The sequence below is a fragment of the Labrus mixtus genome, chromosome 20 (assembly GCF_963584025.1).
Source record: "Labrus mixtus chromosome 20, fLabMix1.1, whole genome shotgun sequence".
In the NCBI taxonomy this organism is placed as follows: Eukaryota; Metazoa; Chordata; class Actinopteri; order Labriformes; family Labridae; genus Labrus; species Labrus mixtus.
This window is the reverse complement of record NC_083631.1, coordinates 5197229-5219926: the sequence shown is the minus strand read 5'-3', so window position 1 is coordinate 5219926 and position 22698 is coordinate 5197229. Positions and strand designations below refer to the sequence as shown.

At 41.4% G+C, this 22698-nt stretch overlaps 1 protein-coding gene across 4 annotated transcripts in view; it reads right to left on the bottom strand.

The window, feature by feature from the left end:
* Window positions 1-22698, bottom strand: part of prkar1b (protein kinase, cAMP-dependent, regulatory, type I, beta) — a 61907-nt gene that overhangs the window by 35742 nt on the left and 3467 nt on the right. Inside the window, exons 1-3 of one of the 4 annotated variants that reach the window (XM_061027393.1) lie at window positions 14654-14793; window positions 11568-11738; window positions 8108-8199 (exon numbers count right to left, since the gene is read on the bottom strand). In XM_061027393.1, coding sequence (XP_060883376.1) covers window positions 8108-8199; window positions 11568-11720 — 245 coding nt within the window. In that variant the 5' untranslated portion in view covers window positions 11721-11738; window positions 14654-14793. Of the gene's footprint in view, window positions 1-8107; window positions 8200-11567; window positions 11739-14246; window positions 14617-14653; window positions 14794-22698 lie in introns of those variants that run through there. The other 3 variants (XM_061027394.1, XM_061027392.1, XM_061027391.1) reach the window with 3 other exon arrangements.

Genomic DNA, 22698 nt, shown 5'->3' with positions numbered 1-22698 from the left:
TACTGAAGATTTCAAATAAACTTTCTCTTGATCTGCAGCACTTGCTTCTCTTGTCTTGACTTGACTTTCCGTCCATCAGCAGTTGGAGTGTTTCTGAGGGCCATTTTGTAAGGAGAAGTCTAGGTGATTCAATACTTTTCTCACTGCAGATATTGTATCCAACTACTGTTAAGATCCAAAGCAGAGGCCAGGTTTCTTTTTCCTGTTAAGACACACATGCATATGCACTGCACATCCATACATGTACACATAAAAAAACCTGCACATCAGTACCTTTGCACTACAAAATGAGCACAAAAACATGTTTACACATGTGCTCTCACATGTAAATACTCACGTTGATAGTATTAGCAGCTGAAAAGGCAGAGATGAGTCATAGCAAGCTGGAAAGCGGTCCTGCATGGACTCTAGGGTACTTTTTGGAAGGAATACAATGTTCAAAGAGGACTCCAGAACCTAACACTAAGACATGACTCACTACTTTCTAAAGGACTGGATGGAGTGAAGGATGGAGAAAGAAGACAGGGGGCGGAAGAGGCGGCAGGGGACAGGTTGGAACACAGCAGAGGGTATGAGAGAGGACAAAAGTTTCCAGCTATCTGTGCAGTTGTGCGAGTGTAACATTGTGGCTGTGAATACCACCCGCTGATGTGTGTTCATCTACAGTCAGGGAGATATGGACTTCCTAAAAATGATGTGTTTTTGTGTGCATGCGCTGTGGTTTTCATGGGTGTACAGAGGTGACGTTGTTGGAGTGTGCTGGGGGAGGTGAGGCTGCTGCTTTTGGCCTGTTAGTTCTCTGTGGGCTGGATGGTGGTGGGGATGGTCGAGGTTCAGTCAGGCCTGCAGCTCTCCTGTGGAGAGTGACCTCATCGCCTGGCCCCTGGCATTGTGGCAGCAGCACAAAGCCATGCAGGGGACACAGAGAGAGAAGACTACAGATGAATGTGGGGGAGGGACTGGATGTGAGCGTGGATGTAGACGTGAATGAGCCTTCACGACTAAGAGAGAGAGGGAAGACAAGTGAGAGAAAGTGGTTTATTCTGAAAAGGGGGTAATAGAGGACCACCGGGCTCTCAGGAAGACCAGGGATGAGAACACACAGACAGTCAATGAGGGAAGCTGCGAGACAGGAAACATCGGCACAAACAAACAGACTATACAACAAGCAACCTGGTAATTTGTTTGTATTGCTGATTGCTGCTATTGCATAGCCAACCATAAAATACAAATCACAGCCAAGCGTCTTCTCTACCCTTTCACCTGAACACACAAATCAACAGTTCCTCTCAAAGCTGCAAAAAGGCACACGCACACGCACACGCACACACACACACACACACACACACACACACACTCTACAGGATACTTCCTGAGTAGTCATTCCAAAATTGTGAGAAAAGAGATGTTGTTTTGGTCAGAGAAACAAGCATCCACTACCATTCAGTGCTACTCCATCCTGTTTCCCCTACTGCCAGATAAGGCAGCCTGCAGAGGGTTTGGGTACCTTAAACAAGAACCCAAGTATGTATTCCCTCAGGCACACCATAATCTCACATACATGTACTTGTTTGTATGTATGTATCTGTTTACATTGCATGAAATAGTTTGTCTGACTCTCAGAGGCAATCACTCTCAACAAAGTCAATATCTGTATTATCTGTGTGTGTGGCAAAAACACCCCCTAGGGGTAGCTGTGTGGTAACAACACACTTGCATGTGGATGTTGATAGAGAAGGAGGTTTTGTGTGGCAGAAAATGGGCATTTTATCATATCTTAGAAAATGTTTGACTTTCCAATACTTTTTAGTATCACATTTTAAAATGATACAATCTCAGTTATTTGAATGATCGATTATATCAAAAATTACCCAAAGCCTTAAAAAAAATCTTAAGTTATATATTTAACAAACAGCTGCTGTGAGCAAAAGAGAGAGTGCTGTCTAAATTTCACAAATATGTTGTTGGTGTATTTGTACAATTTAGACAGTGTGCAGGAATTAGTCTGTGTATGGTATTTAAAAACTAAAAACTACCCAAAATTGTGGTTCCTATAGGACTTGTACTTTTGCTGCAATACCTGGTATTGAAACAGATGCAGATATTGTTTGATTTTTACCAGAATTGTATCAAAGTTTAGGATTCTGGTATAGTGAGAGCCCTACATCTGATACTGCTTAACACACTATCTCACATTGCACCCCTCTCTATGTTGTTTGTTTCCTTCACAGAGGCCTTAAATAAACTTCCGCTGGAACGTGAGACACGATAGATCTCTCTCGCGCAGTTTAAGTGTCCTTCGCTTCACTATTGTTTGTTTGTGTGACTTTTCTGTCACTAACTGATTTATTTATTGTTATTTTTTCACCTCTTCAAGGCAACACGCACATACACACACAAATACACACACAGACAAAGAGTGGCAGTACACTGAAGATGTTCCCCGTCCATCGACAGGGGCTGGTGGGGAAGGTGCAGAGGTCAGTGCCTGGGGGTCAGAGATCAACTAATCGGTCACTTCATCAACTCATTACTCAGCTTGTTAATTAGAGGATTAAAACAGGCAGGATGAGGTAACCCACATATCTTTGCAATCCTAACAATGATTGCATTCTGATTTGAATTACTAAATGTGATTGTTTTGTTAGAATATGGTTAAAAAAAAGTTCATGTATGATTTGAGGGGGGTTCTCTGCTTATCAAAGAAGTGCATTTGCTTGATTTACCATTGGGTCTTGACCTCAGCAGGTTTAATAACTCCTGTTACCAGATGGCAAAGTCATTTGTAATATTGTAGACTTTGCCAGGACAGCTAAAGGAATGGGATAAACAGGGTTTCCTCAGGCCTGTCAGACTATTTACGTGGTTACACAGAGAGCAGGGCTTCTTGTCTCTGTACTGTCCTCAGGAGACTGTTTTGTGGTATGTGTGCATTAGACTAATGCAGGGAAAGAGACCTTGATGAGCTTATATGTCTGTTTGCTTGTGTTATGTTTTTGTCAAGGGAATAATAAATGCACCTTCGGACAGATTTCCCAAAGGTCCCTTCTTCAGTAATAAATCCTTTTCCTATATGTAATCTCCCGTGTCTTTATCTTCCTGCCTCCTCATCGTTGCACTTCTACTATTAACAAACTATGTTATTGCCGGGTCACAGGGGAGCAGAAGTACTGACAAAACAGTTTAACATTAATATATAACCAAAGCTGCTATCAGAAATCTCCTTTCTTGTCACTTCTTTAGAAAATGAGATAAGAAATACTATTATTGTATGTAGTTAGTTTAAACATGCGATAGCACTTCTGTTATATTTAGAGATTGATTATAAATGGGTTATCACCCGGTAAAAGTGCTCTAGAGATAGGCTTGCAGATATAAACTGAACGCACATCTGGATAAACACACTATGCGCGTGCACATATGTGCAAAGTATACACACACACACACACCTGCCTGTAAAGTAAAAAACTAGGCTGCAGGATATGACTAAATTGTTGCTAAACGGCCTTATTATTATCAATCCTGAGATTCTGCTCGATCAAAGCCCTCTGATCCGAAAACTATGACTGAAGTGCTCTTAGAATAACAGAATAATCAAACAGGTTAAAGGCTGAGTTGGGTGTTAGCAGAGTAGGCTCAGCATGAACTGAGATCAAACACTAGTTCCAGCTTATCTTGCTTGCTTGTGAGTTGATTTGTGGACAAATCCCAATGAGGTAATAATGGCAGCGTGTTGGCAACAAATTGAAGGGTCCAGCCATATGTCAGTTTAGAGACCAGGCAAGTTGTAAGAGATAAAGAGAGTAAAAATACCCGTATAGTCCTCAAAATCCACATCCTTTTTGTTGTACTGTAAGAACAACAAAGTGTGCTTTGATCACATTTTTCGTCCCCTGTAACCTCGTCTGCCATCAAACTGTTAAAAAAAAACAGGGCTTAGATGAAATCTGGAAGGGAAAATGTGTTGAGGTTTCCCTTCCATGCAGCTGAGGAAAGATGGTCTACAGAGAGACACACACACACACAAACATACACACAACACACACACAGCACGGCTGGTGGAACTCAGAAACTCTGAGGCCATAAAGTTTGACATATGGAATGGTGTGTTAATCAAAGACTCCACGCTCCCAGCTGGAGCAGCCTCACTGGGAACACAAGCTCACATGCATACTTTCGAATATTCCTGTGTGTGAGTGTGTGTGTGTTTCTCATGGTGCTGTAATCCCTGTCATCCTTTGTAGTGATGGTTGTATTGGTGTGCCTGCTTGTGAGGGTGTGTTTGCCTTATCCATGTACCAAAACAAGAGGTCTGTAGAAAGGTCCGCCTAAACGTTTGCACAACCTTTTGTTTGTCAAGCTCTACTAAAAGCACTGGTTATAAATTAAATAATGATTCCAAATGTTGAGCATATATATTTAAAATAAATGAGTTTGCTTAAATATGTGATCAGCTCAGAGAAAACGGTTCAGAGGGATTAAAAAATGAGTAAAGAGGATTGTGAAAGATGCAGAAAAAAAGTAAAGGTAATCTGAGTGTTCAGTGTTTTAGAAAACACTTGCACTTCCTCTTGGCTTTTCTGTTTTCATTCTCTCTGCAGAAACCACACATCCTGACATCTTCACATTCCTGACAATGGAAGCTGAGTAAAGCAAACATCTACAAAACACATTATGATCAAAGTGTATAGCACTAGCTGGTACAGTTGAAGCATTATTCTGCTCGTCCTAGGATGCCCTGCTGGATCATTTTCTCCTGTGTTGCCAATTGCTTCACACTGTCAGTCGTCTCTCAACTGAGATATTTGCTATGGAAAGATCTACACGTTGTAAACATTAAGTGTAATTGACTTGAACGTAGAATTATTGGGATCAAGTCTAAAGTCCAAAGGAAAATGTGGTTTGATAATTAACAATATCAGTTTTGACACATGAGGCTACAAAGATGTATGTTGAATTAAAAGAAATCTTTAAAGCAACAAATTAAACTTATCATGAAATCACTTAAACACATCCTACTTCTGCAGTTTCAGCTGTGTACTTATGCACTCCAAGCAAAATCAACAAACAACTGCAGTCTTTTAAATACCTGCTTGTTTGGATCAAGTAAGCTAGGGCCTGGCAGGGAAATGTTAAGATCAGTAACAGCAAGATCCAAATTATCGAGACTGTAAGGTTTAAAAACCTCTTAAGAGAACTCTGACTGTCATTCATTAGAGACGAGATCATGCTGTTAAATTACACAGCTCACATTCATTAAGAAAGCAAGTTGTCGAAGAAGGCAACCATTCTAAAATAGGCAGAAGAAGAAAAGAAAGTCAGTAAAAGTGTACTACTTCGGGGCACAGATGGCCTAGCGGTTTGGTCACGCACCATGTACAGCAGTTGTGGTATTCCAGGAAGTTGGCCTGGGATGGAGTCTGACCTGCATGTCATTCCCAACCCTCTCCCTGATTTCCTTCTCAATCCAATGTCCTTCCCAAATAAAGGCATAAAAAGCCTCCAAAAACGGGGGCGTCTGTGCCCTAGTGGTTAGGTCGTTCCCCCAGAGGCTATAGTCCTCAAAGTGAGCAAGTTGACCTGAGTTCCAGTCTGACCTGTGGCTCCTTTCCCGCATGTTAATCTCCACCTTCTCTCCATGATTTCCAACTATCCACGGCCCAATCGAATAAAGGCAAAAAAGCCCAAAAAATGAATCTTAAAATAATTAGTCTAAACAAAAACGTACTGCTTCCAGGGCCAGTACAGTGGATACCTCGAAGGCAGATGAATACGTTTGGAAGACGACCACATAGATTATGAACCGCAGAGAGAGGACAGAAAATAAGAAGAAAAGAGGGCAGCAAAGAAAAAAGTGATGAGAGATAAAGTGCATCGGAGAGAGGAGAGAAACAAAGAAGGACTCATTGTTTTGGTTCTTGCTCATTACTGAAGGGGATGATAGCATAATATAGTACTAATGGGGGAACAAATCGTGTAGTGTTCAGCTTACATAACTGCTGAGTGACTAATCACACAAGATGTTTCCTTGACACACACAGCGAACAGCCCATTTGTTCTGTCTGTCTCACACACACAGACCTCTAACAACAAAATAAGCTTATTTTTTTTGTAAATTTGTAAAGCTGTCTATACAAACTAATAGAAAAAGAAAGATTGCCTATGCCTAACAAGAGTCAAGTGAAACTAGTAGGAGTAGTATTTCCAATGATGCATTTATTGGCTCATCCTTCTGATGTCAATCACAGTCCGGGACTGTCAATGTCGTTTCACCCAGTGTGAGCACATGCAAGTACATCAAATAACCCGAATGGCCAGCTGTGTGCAGAACGAGAAGAGCAAGAAACAGAGAGGGAGGGAGAGACACCACGAGAGAGAGACTCCATCTGCTAATGTGCGTCAGTCTATGACAGTTCTAGCTCCTCCAAAGAAAGCCAATGTACATCTGCCAACGACAGAAGGCATCAACAAGAAACAAATGAGTGGCATTAAAGCTTCTTTTTCTTCATAGTTGCCTTTGGTAACAGTGATATATTCTACTTTGGTGCATCATGTGTATTGTACAACCTTTAAAAAGAGCACAAATCGCATATGCTTCTTCTCAGGCACAGGTTTGTGCCACAAATTAAGAATTTGAGCATATAGGTTACTCCGAAGAAACCACGGCATGTGCTAAGGCTTCAAGCTTACCCCTGTGCAGTTTTTCACTAATGCTCATTGGCCACTCATTGGCCATAGATCAGTTCACTTCTGTCAGTAGGGGCTGCAGGCACAACAACCGCAACAAAACCGCAATGTGACAGAGCCACCAGCCAGCCAAAAAAAAGCCAGCAGTCCAACATCATGAGCTGGAAGTGAAGAGTGAGGAAGAGCAGATGAGAGGGAGGGAGAATGTGAGAGTGACAGAGAGGCGAACAGAGAGTTAGAGGAAGGCAATGCCAACTAACTGCCACGTTTCCAGTACAATTTAACAAATCCGACAGGGTTTTCACTTGCTAAGAGCCTTCAGAGCTGCTAGTTCACATAAGAAAAACCACAAAAACTAATGCCTGTTTGCAGAGGATTTCATATACATCCGATGCTTGCTTTGATTAACGCACATGCAAACATGACAGCCAGTCAAATAAATTCTGCATCATGCATGGTTCCGAGGGTTGATGATGATGCCATTACATAGCTAAGGTTTCTGAAAAGCCTTCAGTATATTACAACCTGATAGTTTATGGTCTACTGCCATTTATTTCGGTGGTGTAACTCTAATCTGCTACATAAGCCACCCAAATACATGTTTTTTTCAGACTGTCTGGATCTATCAAATGTTGCACTCGATTCGGGGCTGCTTCAGAGGGACTGACATGCAATCAGAGGCCTGCGTGCCTGTGCCGAGGGAGCACGGTAAATTGTCAGCTGACGAAAGACTGGAAAGACCGTGTTTTGGGTTTGGTCCGTGAAGGCTTTAGCCGACAGGAAAGCTCCGGTGTTTTCCTCTCCATGGGGCATAATGGATTCTCCCCGCCAATGAAACATTATTCCGGCTGGCAGGCCGGACCGCCAGCCACCTGAGAGTCTTTCCCACAACACCCCCCTCTCCTCGTCACAGCCAAGAGGAGCCCTCACTGGAGATCTGGGACAGATGGAAGGGTGAAGCGAGGATGGTTGAAGAGAGAATAAGTGCGCAGGAACAATGAACAGATGTTTAAATAAAGAGAGGGAAAGAGGAAAATTGGAATCACTTTCTGCTCAAACTACTATGGAAAATTTTGGATTTCTCAGCAATGAATCTAAGCCTCAGTGCCAAAGTCCGAACATGCTCCTAGAAACACACACACGCAACCATTCCATCCAACAATCAAATGAAGCACAGAGACACATACAGTGCCCCCCTTACCCCCCCCTTGCTGCATACCCCAACTCTTCTCCTCACTCTGTTGGCATCTATGCCGTTCTGAGATGCAACTTAAGAGCACTACACTTGACTGAAACAATGTCCTGTTTATTATTAAATCAGCCTACAAACATACACGCTATGTCCACACACACATCTGGATTTCTGGCAACACCTGGTAAACCTCATAAAGAAATCGGTGTAGTCACAAACATTTGGTACCTTCTCTCATTGTCATCCAGGTGAGCAAACAGCACATTCTTGGAGATGGCCTTTGCCAATGCTGTCATGGTCTTGTAGTCCTTTGGGATCACCTGTGAAGATGAAGCAGTAATATATTGGGTAAAACAGACTATGACAACATTGTGCAGGTGGACACATGAATTAAACCAGCGAAAACACATAATAGGCTTCACTTCAAAGCATACTAAATTGAGTAATTAAAGAGCAGCGCATTGGCAAACACTTGAAAGACATATCCCACACGTGTGTCTGTGTATTCTGGGAAAGCCCATCTGTTCAGGGATTACACTCAAAATGTCACACAACCCTTAAAAAATTCAAGAGAGGCCTGAACTCATTCATAAAACATGCTTTTTCACGTCCCACACTCTGTGGGTTGTCTGTGTGTGTGTGTGTGTGTGTGTGTGTGTGTGATTGCATGTGTGTGTGTGGCTGTGTGTGTGTATGTGCGGTGTGTGTATGTACGGTGTGTGTATGTACGGTGTGTGTATGTACGGTGTGTGTGTGTGTATGTGTGTGTACGGTGTGTGTGTGTGTGTGTGGAAAAGGGATTGCAAAGTCTGTAACCACAACAAAGCCACAGAAGTCGGTATTTTAAAAAAGACATCTTTGAAGAGAACTTGTGCTTTTTTCACACAGGGTGAGAAAGTCAAAAAGTGTAGAGAAAGAAGGAAGGAGAAAGAGTGACAAGAATAAACTAAATCCTAACAGAAGAACTTGGTGAGGAAGACGTTTGTGTGTGTGTGTGTGTGTGTGTGTGTGTGTGTGTGTGTGTGTGTGTGTGTGTGTGTGTGTGTCTGGTGTTGAGGGAGAGGAGGGGGTAGGCTGTAATTACGTTAAAGCAACAGATGTTTCCACATGAAGATGACCACGCAGCACTGTTCACATCATGCACACAAATACACACAGACCACATCACATACAACATAAAAAGTACCAAATTTTTCATCTATCTGCAGAACTTGGGCCTGGATACTCAGTGGACATAAAGAAGAAAGAAAGAGGCTGGCCTGTCTGAGAAATTAAGTTGGAGGAGGATGCATCCACCCTGAGAGGCTAAGTGATGAAAGTAATTTTCAGATTCAGACTCTGGGTCAGACACCTAATTATCCTCCACTAAGTCCAGCTCCAGTGCTGCCACACAGGGGATCATTAAATGTCGTTGTGTCATCTTTTGAATCATTTCTTCTGTAACTTCTCACAGTAATTTTTAGATATTCTCTCCTAGCCATATTTGCAAAAGGAAAGTTGGGTTAAAGCCAAGTGAGAAATGATGATTTCTTCATGATTTGAATGATACGCCTGCTTGCACTAATTGGAGGAAGTCAATAAAAGTGTGGTGGTATGTGTATTCAATAGCAAAGCAACAAAGATAGGCTTGTGGGGTGCCTACTTACTTCAATGACTATATTATCTGTCTTCATACATGTCATAATTCGAGGAAATAAAGGGCTGCATTTAATTACACTACAAATCTGAGGAAATATCTCATTTCAGATATTAAAAGAGGGTTTCCTAACTGGTTTCCAACATAAATCTGACGCCAGCTCTCCAATTCATTCCGTTAATGTGAGCTGCAGGATTGACAGACAGGACTCGTGATATGTTAGGACTCACAGCAGTGCTCCCTTTAATCTGGCTCAATGTTAAACATACTGACAGTGGAGCCATTAATGAAATTGATGATGTGGTAAGATGTCAGCGCAGATGCACAAAGTGTGGGTGTAAATGTGTGTGCTTGTGTTATCTCAGTGTTCATCAATGGCCAGAAGACAGCCTTTTCTCTGATGGTCTGTAGCAATGTGTGTGATAATTACATGAATTTGTTTATATTTCAAAGGCAGCTGATGTGGCAGCATGAGTCGATGTGTGCGTGTGTGTCTGTTCATGAGACAGTGACGGACAGTGAAGAAAAGGAGGCTGGAGATAGGAGCAGGCTTGTTGCCATGACACATGACTGCAGTGTCTCGGAGAGACCTCAGAGACATCAACACAACGCCCCCCGTGGGTGTGTGCACATACCTGACACACACACAGCATGCTCCAGTGGCCAAGCGATTACAGCGTGGTGACAAGTGGGTTCATGCAGTTGTGTCATTACCAAGCAATTAATGCCATGTCAGGTTAATTTAAATTTAACAAGCATGGTCATATTATAGCAACTAGTGTGTGTGTGTGTGTGTGTGTGTGTGTGTGTGTGTGTGTGTGTGTGTGTGTGTGTGTGTGTGTGTGTGTGTGTGTGTGTGTGTGTGTGTGTGTGTGTGTGTGTGTGTGTGTGTGTGTGTGCGTGCGTGTGTGTGTGTGCGCGCTGTATGTGTTATCTAAATGTAAAGAGGTGAGTTATAGTTCCTGGCAAAGAGCACTATTTCCTATCTTGCATGAAATTAAGGACAGGACACATTGAAAAATGAGAGATAACTTAAACAGCTGCTGAAGAAATGATCTAAGCTTCTCTTCTCTTCAACTGGAGATGCAAATATAATAAAAGCATGAATAAAAAAAATAAAAGTTACTCAGACTTAATGTCAGGAAGTGTATTCACGTGCACATCTTTCTGTAATTACTATTTAATAAATAGCTGGCAGTTTAAAAAAATATATATTGTTTTTTTGCGGTTAGACTTCTTGTAAACGCTGTTTTCATGGTCATGTACATGTGAAGAGATTTTCTTATTTATATTATGTACACAAAGAATAATGATGAGAAAATTTCCAGCAGCAATATTAATGGTAAAATTGTTAAATGTTGCAATGCAACCCTTTGTTAAAAAAAAGATAGTTTTACACTAAAATGTAAACAGAGCCTCAGCCTCAGTTTCAACAGATTATTTCATCATAACACACTTTTCAAGAGCAACCTTGTTTCTTACTTCAATTTCGTTGACATAAAGGACACCCAAAATCATCGAGTCAGTCTTGTGTTTGATGTTTAGCCCAGTTAAAACAAATGGAAAGGCCTTTAATTAATGCAGAGTTGGTGCCTTTAACAGTTTATGTAACATCACAGAATCAAATCTCAGCATCTGTACTGAACGCTCAGCAGCTGACTCACAGACTGCTTGTTTTTTGTAACAAACACACTAAAGTGGCTGAGTGTGTTTATTACTTGCTGCTGTCATACATTTATGTAGCTGATTTACACAAATTAACACAGCTGATGTCCCTTACCACTGCCATGTTGAATTATGAATGTGTCAACATTCATACTCTTCAGTGCGGTATAACAACAGTTATGTCCGATAAACAAACAAGAACAACCTCATATATGTATTCAGTTTTTTTACTTTATTTTTACTCAAATGTTAAAACAGTGCAAACATAAGCAATTGAGTCAATAAGTGTTACTGTGCATGTTTGAGTTGCCTTTGTGTATCTATGTGAAAACGTGCTTTTGTATATCAGTGCATTTGTGTGCATGGTATGTTTCTTTCAAGACTGACCTTGCGTACGTAACTGACAGCATCCTCTTCGGTGTAGACCTCGGCGCTGACCCCTCCTCTGCGGCGCCTGGCCTTGACAACAGGGTTGGGTGGTGGGGGAGAAATCTCATCATCATGTGAGTCTGACTGGCTGTTAGATTTCTGGCGAGCCATGATCTGCTTGCATTCTTCCTGTTAAGAGACACATTTGTTTTGATTGGTTTAAATATCTAAAAGAAGTTCCCCAAAAACAGCCTTGTTTAAAAATATGTACACAATTTATTCAGATGCAACTTCTTCTTAAGCTTCAGCAGGATCATCTAGAAAATATTATTTTACCTCAGAAACGATGAAATGAAGATGGACTGACAAACATTTTTCTGACATCAAAAATGATGTGAACTCTAAACCAGGTCATATATTTTACAACAGAGCAGTTTAAATGTCAGAGGAACAACAGTGGAAACATCCGTGTCCTGAGTGCACATTGTTTGGACATCTGGCTGCTATGGTATGAAGTAAAAGCTATTAAATATTAATATCTGCAGGTCTGAATATGCAGAGAGCAGAAAGCCCAGCCAGGTACTCTCCCCCTCTCAGATGATGAACAACAAGGAAGAAATAGATCAAATAAGAGACAGGATGCCTCCGGCTGGCTCGTGTTGCAACTGCTGAACGCTCTGCAGGGGATGAATTATTGATTGCACACTTGATTAACACATTAGCATATGTACACAATAAAACCACTGCAGGCTAGTTGATATGTGAGAGTGCTGTGAGCCAAGGGTAATTGATAAAAAATGTGCACAAACCAAGCAACAATAAACTTCTGTTTATTACCTATTAATGGTTGTTGTGCTTTTTGTGTTTATTCCTTCATTTGAGTGCATCAATATGTCCAACTGCACCATCAGGACTGAGTTGACAGAAGTAATATAAAGTTGAATATTTTTATATATACATAGACAGTGTCATCTGCTGCTAAACTACACAGCTAATATGTGGTTAGAAATGAACAAGAGTGACTTAAGGAGACAAGACTTCAGACATGCAATTTGCAAACAGAAGCAATGCAGTGAAGTATACTATGTGGCGTCTGTAAAGGAGTGCAGACCCCACAAAAACAGAAGCAGAGGCAGAAATTATGTAAAAGTGTTGGAAGGTATTAGCTGGATGATTTGTCTGGTGGCGGCTCTTGTCGAGTGCCATGACCTTTCCTGCTCCATCAGGTGAGCAGGTGAGTCATTGTCAAAACAGCACGGTGAGCCTCGGGTTTGGAACAGTGTGGGATTCTGTCTTCAGTTGTGTTATCCAAAAATACCAAAAAATGACAACTACCTGCTGCAGGTTGGGAAAAAATGGTAACTTGCATTGATGTCCTCCTAACGTCGAAGCTCTAATTTGTCATATCCCAAAGTAATGAATCAGATCAATACATGGCTTGAAATAATAATTTATGATTGTTTTGTTACCAATCCATTTTAGTTTGAAGCTTTAACTTTTTGTATTGTGTCTCTTTTAATATCTAACAAACTGTTGATCATGAATACAGCACAAACAGTAATTTGTTCAAACCACTGAGTTCTTAATAACTCTAAGCTTTAAAAGTGCAGATTTCAAGAACAACAAATATCTGTGAAATAAAGCTAAACGACTTGACGCTCTGAATAACTTGAGCGTGCGGAGTTAGGAGAAAGAAGACCCACAGCAGCCAGGAGCCGATAGACCACTGTAAGCAGGGAGCGAAGGATGCTGCCACCTCTCTGCTAATTCACTGACACGTAAGGACAGAAAAGAACAGAGTGGAGGAAAAATGACTGGAGCAAAAAAGATTGCTATGACAGATGACGAGAGATGGAGACAGTGAGGAGGTGAAAAGCGCGACAAACAGAAATGTTGCATCTAATTAGTACCTCACAACTCAGCACTTCTCTTCACATTGTTAAGAACAACAAACTGCTCCAGTAATCCAAACTTCACAATGTAACTGGGACAGAAACAGTAACACAGAAACCAGTTGCCTTAAGGGCATTTGTCTGCTAGCTCTCTCATTTTGTGAGTTGGTATCCTTTCATTTTATAATCTTTTTTTCACAGTCTCCCTCTAATTTTTCGCTCCTTTCTCTGTCTAATTTGTCTCTCTCCTGCTAGTTATGGCGAAAGGTTTCTGCGGTGCTTGGCACACTCTCTGCGTAACACAATGTGAGAATGCAGATCACACACAAAGACACACACACAGACACACACACACACACCCCTTGCTTACGCAGAGTCACTGCCTGAGGGAACACAGCCAGCAGGAGGAGAGGAGGAGAGGTAGAGTCGGAGAATCTCACAAACACATGCACAGGCAGACTGCAGGGGGAGAGGGAGGCTCACACACTCCAGCTTAATCAAGGTTGAAACGTCTGCAATCCGATAACAGACTATCCTCTCTTAAGACAGAGAAGGCAAGTCCGAAACAAACACAATGCTTCCCTTTCTTTCATGAATAAAAAAATACTTTCATTTTTCTTTCCTCAATACAGACAACAGTAGAAGTCAGACACACAAACAGTTCTAGACATGTTTCTGTCTAGAACAAACACTAAGGGTCAATTGAACTGTCACACCAAGCATCTTAACATGCAACAAAACTCACATTAAACTACAAAGCCTAGCTCCAGCAGGCTATCTAGAGTTTGTCGGCAAAGGTATTTACCATGGCATGAAGGGTCCCTGGCCAGGCCTGCTGTGACTCCCTCAGCCTGTCAGAGGCTCCAGGCATCAAAGCAAAGTGTGAGTGTGTCAATGTGTGCATGGAAAACTCATGGATCCCATCTCATACACACCTGACACACATGTCACACGACTGCAGCATCTTGCCATACAAGCACAGCGGCTGCTGTGTGTATGTGTGTGGGTAAGCAGAGCATCCAAGTTAGTGTGAGCGAGCGAGAGAGAGTGAGTGACAGAATTCCTGCAATCCCCACGACACGGCGGCTAAAGAACAAGGCTACTGATGAAAACACTGATCACAGCAAAAAGCCCGTCTCTCCATCGCTGCTGCGCAATTCTCTGCTTTCCAGCCTCTCTCCCCCTCTCCCTCTCTCTCACACACACACTTACAATCAGGTGGTGCAATGAGCAGGCTCCTCTCGCTTCCCCCTGTCACTATGACAACAGGGTACTGTGAGCATCCTGACTAGTTGGTTGTGAGTTTGAACGGGAAGCAACGGCGGCTCACACACCTACGTTCACACACAGCGGCGGTGACGCCTGTTGACAGATTGACTCTCTCTCCTCCTCTCTCATATTCTACAGTGACTCATTTCACCGAGAGGAAAACGTCACTCCCCTCAAAACAGACCTCTGAGTGTCTGCGTGTTTTGCACCAGCGTCAGGCTCCTAACAATCTCATTGGGCTACATTGTCATCCCATATATCCCTCATGTGTGCCAGTCTGTACCATGCAGCGTCTCCCTCACTCTCTACTGATCTCCAGCGACACCCGCATGCTTTCCTCTTAGGTCAGAGGGCCGGGCATCAAGAGACGACTTTGTGTCTGCCTCCAACAAGTCTTCATTCTGCTCTTACATCCCAAACACACTGACAAAAGACCTGTGTGCAGTATGACTCAAATATGTTTGATGTTCCTCAAACCAGGTTTTGTTTATCCAAGGTGAGCTTAACTGCAATGTGGCTTTACCCGCAGCAGAGGAACACTTTTTTTCATTATCTTTTCTGTAAAAACACACCAGCCCAGTAGTTTGAGGCACGGCCATTTATCACTCTCAGAGCTTCGTACAGTGGTGGCTAAAAAAAACCCACAACTGCAGCTTTGAGAATATTTTTCTTATCTTGCTATCTGATCCCAACCTGAGATTGTGTACTTTCTTTTTTTTTAAATAACATTAGATATAATTCCAGACACCATCTATTCTACTTATTTACCCGTATGTTTCCTATTCTAATAGCAGTGTTAATTAAAAGCTCCTTTGAGGAACTTTTAGTTTGTGGGGATTTTGGTTCTCCCTGTGGAAATCTTACCTCGCCAATATTGTCGTGTTGCCGTTGTTTAATTTTTACTAGAAATGTATCTAAGTTTAAGAATTCTGGTATCGTGACAACCCTATAGTACTAAAACCCTATCAGGGCTTCTCACCCCTCTTTCGCTCCAGCTCTTTGCTGCTCTTCCTACGTCATCATAAGCGGCTGGATGCCAAACAGAGAGAGGACAAAAGAGGAGACAGAGGACACAGGCGAGTGCAGGACACAGAAGCTCTGTAAAAAAAAGTAGGCTTCCATTAGAGTCACAGCGACTATGTGAGATAAACCCAATGAATAATGACAGAGACAAAGGATGACACACTCCCTAAAACTAAAGTCACAGTTATTAAACCATTCAGTTTCAGCTCCTTTATGCATGGTAAAATGTGCAACACAGAGGAACAGAAATGATGAGTAATACTCGTCCTAATAGCTCTGACTAACAGACATTAATCAGGCCAACCACCCATCATACTTTACACAGAGTCTGAGTCCCTGTGAGAAGATCAGAGGGCTCACAGCGCACACACATCAAATATCTATTCTTCCATGAACCTCATTTTCAATATTAGTTAGAGAGAAGGAAAAAAGCCACAAGTGGTTACCTTACGTAGCCCTGATCCGTTGACTTACACAATTTCCATCTCCACCACCAGGGCTGAAAGCATGCGAGTGAACCCAAAACAACAAGGTGCCGCAGAAAACACAGACAAACACACATACACACACAGGTAATGAAGCATGGCGAGCTGATGCAGTCCACTCATCACTTTGTTCCACACCATTACAGCGGCACAATGGACAGAAAGTTCGCTTCTGTGTTAGGACTGCGTACTGGTGAGTGCTGACCTCCTGGCTATGAAATGATGTCCGCTCTCTTTATGGTTTGTACAACACAAACACAAAAACTTGTCTCCCCACCTAAACGCAAGGTCTCCATTTGCGACATTGAATCACTGATCTTAATGCTTCAATTTATACCTGCTAAAAAAACATCAACTAATAGAAATGATAGCCTCCGTGCCACAACTGTCCACCAAATTCTAAAAGAAGCGTGTGGGGACAAGACTTGTCATGCGCCAAGTAGGTCACAAGTAAACAGTTACAACAATACGATGGCAGCTTCTGAGCAGACAGCTAATGACTCATAGAAATGTTTTCTTCAGTAATATATGAACCCTGTAGCCTGCTCTTTACAGTTTCTTCATGCTTGTTCCTCGACTCTTTTGAATGAATCTAAAGGATATGTTTTTAAATCTATTGAAACTGCACATGCTGGATGCAAAAATAATGGAAAGAGGGTAAGCTCTGGAAATTATTCTAGTAGTCAACTGACAGAAAATAAATAAATTCTCCAAATCTATGAGAAATCTATGTAAAGTTTCTCTACTGGTACTGAAAAACACACTAAAAGTATATACCAAAAGAGTATGCGCCTCTACATCTTAGCCGATGGTCTGCAGCTGGTGTATAAACGGACAATATACTGTTCCCTACAATATCAGAAACTTCATTGTAACTAATGACGTAAACCTTTAGCCTTCACTTTGTGGATGAAATCAATACTGTCAAGATAATGGTGGAAAATTATAGACTTAATAATCAGTCAAAGTACAAGCCTTTGTCATGAACTCTGTCACGTTGGTGTTCACCGTTTCTCTTTCTCTCACAAAGATTAGTTGTGGAGGGAGGAGTGATGCAACGGGCAGATGAGAGAGGACAAAGAAGGACCACCAGGAAAACAGACTCTTGGGGGCCGATTTACCTGTTAGGGGCCCCAAGGTGGGCCAGGGAGGAGGTTTAGGCCCGGGTCACTGCATGCACCCTAAGCTGATTTGACAAATACCCTGCTGCCAGCATGGCTGTGATGAGTGAACATACAGACTGGAGACACTAATTATACTTTGTTACAGACCTTTGAGAAGCTTAAAGTGAGGGACAGACTGTGATGCCAATATATGAACACATACTGTACGTGTACACATCACTGACACACACCTAGACTGATCTAAACAACTATAATGCAGAACAGGAAGGACAACATAACAGATAGATGGATAGATAATGTAAACCTACACCTAATTCGTATTTAAATGCTTTTAGCAGACTCAACAAATAACCGACCCTTCAAGATGGATTCTCAATCAGAGGCCTTTAAAGAGTCTGGTGGATTTGTTATGACAGGTCCTGGTGACAGCTGAATGGTTGGCAACAGAGAAAGGCCTCTCATCTTACAGGGGACAGGGAGACAGTGGCTGATTGACTGATAGACACAGACAGACAGACTGACCAAGAGCTGATGCAGCAGGCTAGACATGCTCTGTGCAAACCTTTAAGACATAATAAGGAATGTGTTGTTCTCCCTATCAAGAGCAATACTCTTCACATATATGTTTGAGATGACAGAAAAGTTGGGGTCATGTACATAAGTAAGAAAGTGATAAAATAGGGAGTCTAGGAAAGATAAAATACTTCTGTAAACTGAAGGGTTGCTGAATTGATGGGGCATGAGACTTGATGAGTTGCAAGAACATGGCTGCTAAGTAAAGAGACGGGGTTGAAAAGACAAGAGGAAAGTAGAATAAAGGAGGACGTGTTCAAAGCATGAGACCCAAACAGATTACAGCGCTGCAAGCGTAATGAACAAAGACAACATTCTGTGATCAGAAGAACACAGAAAAAGAGACCACAAACCAATTTGTGAATACAAAGAAGAAGAGACTTTTTAGCAACTGAATCCAAAAAAAGTTGAGAACTGCATTAAAAAGCTTTCAAAAACTATAAATGTTAGCAATGCAGTTTTCAGATTTTGTGTTATATTAGGTTCCGTTTTTAAGTTTTATTTTTTCTTAAAAAACTGCAAAATCATTTTGAAAAAATCAAACGCAATCAGAATAATCCACAGACCTGACGATAAACATTCACTTTTCAGCTGAGAATAATTTTGGTTGCAAACTTTCCAAAAGCTATTGCTAAGTCCCCCTGGTCACTTGTTAAACAAAAAAAAACATTTTTACAGAATTGATCTGGGGACACAGCACCTGAAAATGGGTCCTATGTTCTGATTTGAGCACGCACAACAGTTCAAAGCATGTAGACATCCAGACACGTTCATTACACTCATGTCTAAGCCCCATAAATATACAGATGGAGTTGAGGAGTGACGTCTGAAAGGCGTTGAACATTTGGAACATGTTATGTACGGATCAAAGTGTGATTTCCATATCACTGCAAACTAAGGAGGAGAGAGGCAGTCATCAGATGTGTTCATGAGAGAAGGTAACAGAAAGAAAAAGAGCAGAGAGAAAAGGAATGTGAGGGACCTTCTATGAAAACATCCAACTGCAAAAGGAAGCCGTTCTTGGATGCCAAAAACCATCGTTAAGCCATGTGGAGATAGCTAATTCAATAAAACATCTGCAGGGGCAGCTGCTCACTTGATATGAATGACATGTCCACATTCACACATTCAGTCTTGGCACTTTCAGCTGGTGCTACTTCTCGGGCCGATCTGTAATAATGATGCAGACTGATTAGAAATGTTTCCAATTCTGTAGTGCAGCATTTATTTGGCAGCATCATAAATACACTGCAGGAAATGCTCACTTATTATTCACATGATCAAGGCATAAACACTGCAGTGATAAACTGTGAATTGGAAAACATTGTTGCTCATGCCTTAGCATGACTTTAGCATTTAGCATGACTAACTCCAATCTGTTTGTCAATGAGACGTGTTTTAGTCAACCAGTTAATTACAGAACTCAAGACGGCAGGCTATATTCAAGAAAGCTATGTGAACATTAATATGCTGCAGACTTAAGAAACACACAAACAGATATGGAGATCTGCTTAAAGAAAGTCCTGACAAAATACTCACAGAAAAAACAACACACTGTAATGTGCCAAATAATTCAAGTTAACTTTAACAATTACACTGAGCTGAGCTGATGGACAAGGCGAGATGAGTACACCCATCCAAGCTTCTGTTGTATGGATCAAAGTCATCATTACCAGGCGTAAACAGGCAGGATGAAAGGCAGTGAAAAGGCTGTTATTTTCCCATTCACAACGTCAGCTGAGGGCCATAGACATGTAATTACATCCAAACAAAAGTTAAAAACAATCTGGTCACACTGATGATTTAGCCTGAACACGTGTGTCTGTGTCTGTGTGTGTGTATGAGTAGAAGAGAAACACCAAACAGAGAACAGAAAGATAGACAGGAAAGAAAAAATGTATGACAGTACAGGCTACGGGAGCGGATGCTGTAGAAACTGAGAAAGAGAAAAGAGATTTCCCAGATAAGATTGTGAATGCGTATGAAATGCGTATGAAAGCGACCCGGTGCAGATATGAAATGAGCTTTGGTCTGGAAGAAGAATACCCTGATGATCTCATTTGCACACAGAAAAGCCTGAACACGAGAGGAGAGAGGGAATAAACTTTGCGGATAAAGAGACTCATTGAACACAGTATAGTCCACTGTCTGTCCTGTACTGTTGCCTAGGTTACCACCTCTAGTAGGCGATGAGTGCTGACGAATATGGCTAAGAGACGAAAGAGAATCATAGAAAAACATTGGTGCAGGGTGAAGTGAACCAGCAATGTGATGACTAAAAAGTGTATTTTATGTTTGTTGTTTTTTTTTTGTTTTTTTTCAGAAACTGCCAGAATCAGAGACAGGACCTGAAACCTCTGTCTGAAAATCATGGCAAAATCAAAAGCTGCTCTTGTTTTATTCTGAACATGACTGCCCTAAAGATCTAAAGACAATATCATGAATTTTTTAAGAGATAGACCACTGATAAACCCAAAGAAAAACAAGACAAAAATAAGGGAAAAGAGATACAAAATGGAGCCTGTAATCCTAAATCCAGATTTAATGGACATGGCTTGTTGAACTAAATGTTGTCGTCAGAGACAAAAAGGAACACAATAAGCTTCTTAAATAACTGCGACGGCACAAACACACACATAGCCTGTTTCAATTCCACAATTGACCAACCTCTCAACACAAGCACAGATTTGAACGGCCGGACTGGAATAGTGTTGGGCAACAGTGGCCCATAGGGGACTGAAAGTCTGCATGTCTTTTTTTAATTCTAACCACTTGTATACACTGACCAATTTCAATGACCACCATTCAGCAACATTGTCAAGCCCGGTTTCTTAAGCAATCCCTACCGTCTTCAACAATACCAGTTTTATCCCTGACTTTGAGTGGCATATATTTGAACATACTACCATAGTGTCATTGTGTTCATGTGCACACACACCCTCATAGTCTTAAATTGTGTAAGGATGACAGCTTGCAGGTTGTTTACATGTCCTGTTTGCAAGTCTAATAGTATGGCGACATCCATTCATTAATATGAAAAGTAAGATCAGTATAACTTGTAGGCTTTTCTTCGAGTAAACAATCAGCAAATGTTTATACAGTTAGGTGTAGAATTTGTCCTAGATATGCATCTTATTAATAAAAGGCACTTTTTCTTGAAGTATACCTCCGCTGCTCTAGATAATAAATATATCCTGTTATAAAAACAGCTGTGTTACATGGAGATGTTAGTTTGACGTCAGACCCTCGCTGCTTAATGTTTTATGCATTACACACCTAGCAACACAGAGGGAGATTTATGAAACAGCAAATTCTCAACCCCCCCTGCACACCATCCTCAGAGCCTACAGGTGAGTGCAGGAGTGGAATTGAGGCGACAGCTTCAATACATGAACTTATTGCACAGAACACGATGGATGTGTATGTTAAGAGTGAAGCATACCTCATGTAATGTTTTCCACCAGTGACAACTTAATCATCATACCCCATGTAGCCACTTACAAATCTCTAGATTTCTTGGAAACGGAGGCCTATGTGTAATATTGCCTATTTAACCGTGCTTGCTATGTATAAAGTAATAAGTCATACTGTTTAAGTAACACCATCACTGGGGCAGCAGTAGCTCGGTGCGGACCAAATCTGGAAGTTGGTCTGGTAGTTGGAGAGGTGCCAGATCACTTCCTGAGCACTGCAGAAGCGCCCTTGAGCAAGTCACCGATCCCCCCCCCCCCCCCCCCCCCACCATCAGCCCAGGAGCCCCCTCACTCTGGCAGCCCTCCATTAGTGCATGTCCATAGGATCCTGTTTGTGCATGTGTGTATATTTCAGCCTGTGTGTGTGTTGCATGACTTACAGAGTGTAAAAACTGAAATTTCCCCTTGCGGGGACCAATAAAGTTAATCTTAATCTTACATGTAGCTCACTTGTAAATGTTTTGATCTTGACAGAAAATCTTTGTGGCTCATTTGTTATTGAGATGAGACACGCATAGGGCAAGTGTGCAGAGTGTCATTTTACGGCATGAATCAATAACAACTTAACACTGTGTGCTTCTGCTCAGCTCTGTCACATCCATTAGTATGCATGCAGCCTCTCTGACGATGCAGCATTACAGTCCAAGCTCACAGCAGCAGTAGCTCCACAATCATAGATGAGTTTTCACCCCTTTCCCTCATCTTCACCACAAAGCTACGTCAGCACCCGATCCAGTCTACTATAGCTCACAAATGAATAAAGAAGTCTGTATGACGTATAAGCACAAAGATGGTAGCCTGACCTTGAACTTCACTTGAGTAGCCACAGTAATTCTTTAACTACAGATCATATAAATAAGAGCATTATTTATTTATTATCTGAAAGCTATGCCATTTGTAAAAGTATCCTGAAAATTATAAGTTCAAGTTTGGAAATAAGACTATTTACTTCTGCTCAAGTTGTGTATTATATTTTAGGTCAATGTCATGTTTTTAAAACTGGAGAAAAAACATTGAAAAAATAAATTTCACGTTAAATTAGTGTCTCTTTGAAGCTCCTCTGTGGTCACAGCATTGGTTTAGCTTGATTTCAGGAGTTCAGCTTGTTTACCGTAACATTTTCAGCAGTCTTAATTCCTTGCCAGTTTTATAAACAGAATAATAAACAGAGGTCTCCTCCTCTCTAAAAAAAACGATCTGGAAATTTTAAAAATCGAAATCCCTCAAATAAAGCAGGTTAAAATATAAGTTACATGATTATCTTCACCAAACACAGGAAGAAAAGAAGAGCTGCAATCTGAACATAGACT